The 7,819-nt window shown below is 36.1% G+C and overlaps 2 protein-coding genes across 2 annotated transcripts; one reads left to right on the forward strand and one right to left on the reverse strand.

Annotated features, from left to right (window-relative positions):
* Window positions 1-6: 6 nt before the first annotated feature.
* Window positions 7-4,151, reverse strand: LOC114744047 (sodium/proton antiporter 1; the record flags this gene model as incomplete). Its single annotated transcript, XM_028932229.1, has 8 exons — window positions 3,736-4,151; window positions 2,887-3,063; window positions 2,644-2,772; window positions 2,129-2,305; window positions 1,483-1,589; window positions 548-668; window positions 205-266; window positions 7-109 (listed from the first exon to the last, which is right to left on the reverse strand). Coding segments are annotated over exons 1-8 (1,155 nt in total), but the record flags the coding sequence as incomplete, so codon positions are not given.
* Window positions 4,152-5,125: 974 nt separating this feature from the next.
* Window positions 5,126-7,496, forward strand: LOC114744048 (stress enhanced protein 1, chloroplastic). Its single transcript, XM_028932230.1, has 4 exons — window positions 5,126-5,259; window positions 5,342-5,443; window positions 6,310-6,485; window positions 7,154-7,496. The coding sequence occupies exons 1-4, from the start codon at window positions 5,214-5,216 to the stop codon at window positions 7,256-7,258; spliced, it is 429 nt and encodes a 142-aa protein (XP_028788063.1). The 5' UTR covers window positions 5,126-5,213; the 3' UTR covers window positions 7,259-7,496.
* The last annotated feature ends 323 nt before the right edge of the window (window positions 7,497-7,819 follow it).

Consider the following 7,819-nt stretch of genomic DNA (forward strand, 5'->3'; position numbering starts at 1 on the left):
TACAAAAATCAAAGCTCCTAGACCCACAGCGAAAACAAGCTGTCCTCGAGGAGCCATCTGTTCAGATGCCAAGACATTGGGTGAATCCTGTCCCTTCCCATTAACTTCACTGAACAAAATGCTAGTGTCATTTAACTCATAATTTCTTAAGATAATTCTTACAATTCAAATCACATTTCTAGATTACTTTTCGTAGTGAAGTACCTAGTCAGTGACATAAGAGCCAGCGGCACAGCTAGAGAGATAGCTGAAGGCACAAACAATCCCTGTAAGAAAAGAAAATGCAATCATGAATATACTTGCAAACACTAGTCATTTATTGATACCAGTTATATGACATATGCACTGAGCTTGCGATCAATGAACAACAAGGGACAAGTTTGACCAAGACGTTACATATTTTTTACTTATCACTGCCTGAGGCTCAGAAGAATCTCTCACAATGTCAACTGCTAAATTTTATTACCAGTGTCTTGATGTTTCAGGTCAGATTGTAGCATGATCTAAGCAAACAGATAACACAGGTCCAATTTGCAAGGGAAATAACCTTCATTATTTGCAAAGTGGATACTTGACCATGTATCCACAGCATAGTAGTGGTAACATCGCCAATAGGAGTCCATGCACCACCAGCATTTGCAGCTATAACAACAACACCTCCAAGAATCCTGCAATAAATCTAAATCAGTAGCCCTTGAGGATGTCTAAATATAAATAGAAGTTGCTTTTAACAAAATTGATATAAGCAAACTCATTGAACACTACCTCATATAGGAGCATGTTTCTGAAAGAAACTTGAAGATAGAGGCTCAGATGGGTCAAGAATGAAAATTAATTAAGCCAGATTTGAGGGACTCACTCCTCCACTACTCTTGCCGTTGGGATACAACTATGGCAGGGTGACAGGAAATATCCAGGTATTTGTTTAAACTGTGGCTATTACATATTTAAACTCCAGATAAATATCTACGCACAAGTTAACAATGAAGACACACAATAGCTAAACCTCATAAACAAGTGAAGAATGTTCAAGAATGCAAGTTTAGAAGATTTACTCATGGACTATATATGACCATCAATAAAAGTATCAAGAAACATAATTAATGCAAATTACAGATTAAGTATTCAAGAGATTACCACAATTTGGTATCATCTTAAAAATATATAGTGCTAGAGGAAACAAATGGGGATATATCCTTTCTTGGAGCAAAATTCTCAAGATCCCTAAAGTGTCTATGCTACTATTCTTTATGACAACGAAAAGGGTGCGAAAACCCGATGCTATAAAGTTGCTGCAAATGAAAGTGGGGAAGGGACATAAGAAAATTAAAGAACAAAAACAAGAATAGGAATAAAATCTCCACTCGCTCTAGTTGTGGCATTTTAGAAAAGCAGCCTATATTTAGTCCTTTGAGCATGGATGAGTATTATACTGAAAATAACAGAACATTATTGCACTATTGTCAGAAGAGAGACACATACTTTCGATACTCTGATGGAGGTACTAGTTTCCGCAACAGAGAAACCATGACAATTGTAGATGTCAGGTTGTCTAGAACTGAACTGAGGAAAAATGTGACAAACCCAATCTGCAAAAATAACATTAATATTTTAAAATACCATTTACTTGTAGTTTTTTCTTAAAAAAATCACTGGTATAAACTACAGAGAATTTAGAATAATAAAAATTACCAAAATCTTCATTTCATAGAAAATAACCTCATAGCTACTGGAACAGATATATCAGTCGTTCTTATTATAGACAGATAGTCTATGTGGTCTCGCACAACATATTTGCAAAGCCACATCATGTGTACGGGGGTAGGGACAGAAGAAGGGTATGGTTCTACGGCTGCCCATTCTTCTAAAAATAATGTATTTTATTCCTTAAAAATATGAAAGTTAAGATTATAAGACACCGGAAGAAGTGTTGCATTTCAGCATAGCCTTCACGTTAAGTTGGTAACTGCATCTCTTTGCAAGGAGGAAAGCTTGCAAATACCACCCAATGACAGCCAAAAAAAGCATGCAAGATTTTAACCGATTCAGTCAAATAAATGAGGAAAAACAAAATAGACTCTAGAAAATTCTTCTGAAGTGATAACACGATGCAGAATAAAGCACTCACCACCCAAAGAAGAGTGCGCGGCTTTCGAGTTGTTATATTGTCAGTAACCAACTTAAACCCTTGATGAGCATCAACTATCTCAACAATGGTCATCGCACCAAGCAAGAAAAACACTATTTCACTGACTTCTGCAGACGCATGTGTCAGTTCTGAAGCAGCTACATCAGCTGAAGGAGCCTGAAAAGGACCCAGGAGAGTACAGATATGGACTGAATCATAAACATATACATATCACTTGGGCGGCAAAGAGACATGATGAATGTCAAAGAGAGAAGAGGATGAATGAAGAAGACATAACCAAATTTAGGCAACAAAAACATGGTGATGAAAATGAAATTTCACACCCGCATGCGCAGGGGAATAGATGCGTCAAGTGCATGTCACTCTGCATCCTGTGCATTGTTAGACAAAACCTTGAAAGTGCAATCCAGGTCTCAAAACCCCGACAACATATGCATGAAGCCCCTGATTAATCAAGAATTTACTTATTTTTCAACATTAAATATGAATATTACCCCAATACTCCGTATCACCCATAAGCCTACAGCCATCAACAATCCTACTCCACTTTTATTGAAGGCTAGAGATTCTTCAAATATGATGCCTGCATATCCTATTCCAAATAGCAATGCCATAGCAAGATCCTGTATTTGATGATCATGTAAAACTAAAAGAAGTAAGAATAAAGCAGAATTAGAAAATTCCAAATGCATGCACTTACTATGAAACTTACAGATAGTGACATTGATAAACCTAACCTGATTAGCGGCTACCCAAGAATGGTTAATTGCCAATGCTCCAACTGCAGCTGCTGCGAATATGGCGAGAGCTTTCAAATAATCAGTCTTAGGCTGGTAAGTTTCTTCAAAATCTAGTGAGCTGGTTTCATCTACTGAGCACAGGGGATCACATGTTCCAGATTCTGACATCAAGTCCTGAATAAAATCTCAAAGTTAAGTGTGAACGATAGCATCTAAGAAGTAGATGCTGCAATTTCAAGCAACACCCACGCACAAAATTTCCATACCGCCTGAAGTAATTGGCTGAAGCACATTGATCATACCAGTGTCCCCACACCCCAAAAAAATTGTCCTTTTAACATGTTCTACCTATGTGGTAACCAAAAAAAAAAAAAGCACTTGTTAACCTAAACATGCCTTGGCTACGTCCATCTACTGGATTAAAAGTAATTAGGTGAATTCGTATTTTGGTCACATGATCTCATCTGATTGATTGTCACCTAACAAGTGCTGAATCCCACCAATGAATGTGATTCACTTGGGCTATCATCATTTTTCGTCACCGTCAGGAAGTATGATCAGAGAACTCAATTACTTTACTTCTGAATGTTGAAAGAAAAGATTGAATCATCAATTTAAGATTAGAATCAGAGCGACTAAAAGTGTACTATTAAGTCCCAGAAACCAAAAGGGGGGGGGGAGTCAACACATTGAACATTGCAGTGATGAAGTAAGCTTATTTTAACTACTAAACAAAAGTTTGAATTTTGATCGATTTTCCAATGCTACGGTAAATTTGGGATGTATCATTGATTACAGAATGCATAAACTAGAGAAACAACGGAAGGGGTCATAGAACATAGAAACCTGAAATTGTCTCTCGGGACGTTGTTCAGCTTGCTGCTCTTGAAACGAAGTAGAACCTCTAGCCTTCTCTTCAGCGCGTGCCAATACATGATTACCAGGCAACCTGAGACCCGTAATTCTACAAAGAGAAGAAGAACCAAAGAAGGAAGAAGATGATAACGATAGTGGAGATTGGAAGGTGCGAAGGCCATGAAATGGAGAGTGAAGTGCTCGGCTCCGCAAGTGCTGGGATTGGGATTGTGAAGGAGGCAAACTAGTCCCAACTGGAAAGGTAGCCATTTCCCGTCAAGTATGAGCAAAATAGCAAAACACAACTACGCAGATGACGAGAAAAGCGATCTCCTCGAACAGGCTGCGAAGTACGAACTCAGCAAAATAATTCCCAATTTTTTTTTTGCCAACAAAATAATTCCCAGTTTATCTCATACTCTTTTGAACCAGAAAAGGAAACAAATTAATAATTTTAGTTAATAATTGTCCATTCAGTTAATACTGTTTAAGTTCTACAGCAGTATCATCATTCTATTTTTAATTTGAATTAAATATATAAAAATATCGTTCTCTTTGGACTCGTCTGGAGTCTTGATTCTTGAACTCCATATTGTACGATTGTTAAAAAGGGACCACAAAAAAAAAAAAAAACTCTCTATGCGGGACGTGGAGCTTTATCTGCCTTAGATATTGGCACCCGGTAAGGGAAAATTTATTATTTATCCTTTCTTTGGACAATAAGCTTTGTTCTGAACAAAAGTAGTTTTTAAAATTATAAGTTGTAACATTGTTAAAAATAACAACTGTATTTTGATGTCATGAAATGATTTCAAAATAATCGTACTTAAGTTACTTTTAATTTTTTCAATAAAAGACTTAAAATCCCATAATAAAAAATTTATGAATTAAGAGTAGATAAGCCGTGGTTATTACCTTTTACAAGACTTAAAACTCATTAGTTTGATCCGTCATTTAAAAAAAAACTCATTAGTTTGAATAATGAGAAATGAAACTAAGATTAATATTTAACTCATTGTTAAGATTATTATTTTTTCTTTAGATTTTTTAAAAACTATTTTTAGAATTATTATTTTATTCAAATATTTTTAAATAATTTTTTTGCCATCATTTTTTAAAGCAATACGTCTATAAAAATTTTGACAAAAAAATTTTAAAAAAAACACTATAACCTATAAAATATAAATGTCTTAAGACGGAGGTCAGTTTTTCCTTTTTTTGTTTTTTTTTTGTGACAGGAGGTCAGTTTTTCTGGCTCCATACAAATATTTTATTTGCAATTATCCATAATTAGAAAAAAGGCTAAGAGGCCACGTGTCTATCTCCTGAGTCTGCAACATGGTTGGGCATCTTGGAACGAGAAAGAGCTAGCATCAGCCTGTGTGTCTCCACTCCCACGAAACCAAAAGATAAAAACACAATTCCTGAGCACCGTTTAGTTTCGCTACTCCGCAAGAACAGCAGCCTCCATGGCCCTTGCTCAAGCCTCTGCTTCTTTCTCCGTCTCTATACGCGGTAACCCATTTCCATTTCTATCTCGGCTTTAATTTGGTCCCAAGTTTTCATATTTAACTGGAATTCACCAATTATTCTGCAGATGTTTGTGCTTTCAGCTTACCCAAATCCACTTCTTCTTGTCGATTTCCCCGATCCAATGTCGCTTCCAGAGGAACTTCCTTCGTCTCTGGTTCCCCTCTGTGTAAGAATCAGTGCTTTGCCACTTCTTAATTTACGCCCCTTGCCCTGCATATTGAAAAACTATGCCCTGTTTCCTTTGTAGTTCTCAACACTTTTGGGTTTATTTCTCAATATTGCTCTTGGATTTTGTTAGCTTAGGATTACCTAGCTCCTAGGGAATATCTTCCTTTTGCAACTTATTTGCTCCGGCCCTTGAATTTGACTAAGGGTTGTTTGGATGGAAATCAAATTATGGTTTTAAAAGTGTTTTTACGGTTTACGAAATAAATAAATATGTGAAGGAATTTGTCTTTTTGCGAAAAATTATTTCTCAGAAACACTTTTTAAGATTACCAAACACCAATTTTGAGAGACAGAGAAATGATTTTCAGCATTGCCAATTCTATTGAAAATATGTAGTGTATAGAAATAAAGATGTAGAGAAAACCCTTCATTGGAAATATAGTCACTGCCTCACTGGGTGCTAAACCACTTGAGACCTCGTATTATGAGGCAAATAGTTAAAGTGAAGTCATTAAGCTCTGCTAATTTTTTTTTTTTGCCAGACATTAAGCTATACTAATCACAGCCCTTCACGGCTTATTTTTAGCTAACATTATAGTCTAGTCAGCATACTTCTGGTATTCAACTTTACATTAATTCCAGCTGTGCTCATTTTCATTTTTGGAAAAATTGCTTTCAATCTCGTGATACTAAGGTTTTAGATGAACTGTGACTTAGCTGGCCATCTGAAACATTGATATGCTTTCAAAGTTGCTCTTTCCCGTTTTTGGTTGGGGGTGGCAAGGGGCTAAAACAATGTTGAAATAACATCCCAGCCATTTACCTAGTGATCTAAATGGTACTGATGTTTGACTTTGTTTCTAGTGATTCGGAAAAGTTATGCAAGGCAGCCTGCTAGCAAAGCAATACCTGTTTCAATAAGGTGTGAACGAAGCACCCAAGGAGGGAACAGCTTGGACGTATGGCTAGGCCGGTCAGCTATGGTTGGCTTTGCAGTGGCCATCACTGTTGAAATTGCTACAGGAAAGGGTCTTCTCGAGGTATGATTTATTATCTGTATTTAGCAAGTTATTTTAATTTGATAGCATGGCTACGGTAATGAGCAGAAATGAGCAGGGGAAGAATAACAATGCATCATACCCGTTTCTATCTTATGAGCCTTGCATAGCTTTAATTTGCTCCATGCAAGGGATTTTTAGCTGTTACCTACCTCTCACAACCTGACTTCCCCTTTCAGAAAATGGGACATTTTTTTCCGACCAAACTATAAAGATGTATAAAGAATATTAACCTGGGCAATGGCATTTTAACTCTTAAATGTTTTGAAAATGAACAAAACCGCGAAGTGTGGCGATGCCATTCATCTTATAACTTGATTGGCACCCACAATCTTATGAGCTTTGGCAATGCTTGTTATTTGCATCATTTAATGAATTATAAGTCGCTAGCTATTGGCTCCCTTTCATGCTAGTATGAACTTTTTTTCGAACATAGTGTGGTAACCAAATTCGAGGGCGTTGTGATATGCATATAAACTAGGTGAAAACTAACTCTGATTTATTTCTGGAGATCTGACACCGTCTACTTGTTACTATGCCCCTCCCGCTCTTTCATGTGATATTCAACTGTGAGAGCGGTGCAAAGAATGATTATTAGTTGAATCTGTCGTTGCAAAGGAATGCTTATTTTCTTTTGTTTGGTCATGCAGAACTTTGGACTCACCGCTCCCCTGCCTACAGTTGCCCTGGCAGTAACAGCCTTGGTTGGCGTCCTGACCGCAATTTTTATCTTCCAATCAGCCTCAAAGAACTAATGACTTTTTGTTCGGAGTGTTCATGGCCATTGTTTGCATATTCCGTAAGTCGGAGTTTTTAAGGATGAAATTTTATCCATGTTCGTTGTATAATTGCATTGTGGCAAAGAAAGGGATTTGAAGTTTCAAATCATAACAGGGCTTTTGGAAAAATTAAGATCCCTTTTAATCATAATCTATTTGTATTTCAGTATGCGAAGTTAAAGGCACGAAAATTTACAACAACAAAAAAATCGGTCGATGTACGGTTACTCGGAAATGATATCATAATGTATGGTCCAAAATAAGTTTTTTTCTGTACAAATATAATATATGTAATTTATCACATAGCACTTTATATTTTCTTATCACTTATTCTAATTTTATCTTGCGCAATCTCTTATCATGCAAGTTCTTTTTTTGGTAATATTTGTCTTAGCAGTTTTTTTTTTTTGAAAAAAATTACAATGAGATTCTAAGAAAAGAAAATAATTATTAAAAAATTTCAATAACAATCAAAGCAACTTGTAATGACAAATATTAGGGTAGAAATGATAACTTTTTAAACTTATTTTGTAATTT

The sequence above is a fragment of the Neltuma alba genome, unplaced genomic scaffold (genome assembly GCF_004799145.2).
Source record: "Neltuma alba isolate B1F8T4 unplaced genomic scaffold, ASM479914v2 tig00004249_pilon, whole genome shotgun sequence".
Lineage (NCBI taxonomy): Eukaryota > Viridiplantae > Streptophyta > Magnoliopsida > Fabales > Fabaceae > Neltuma > Neltuma alba.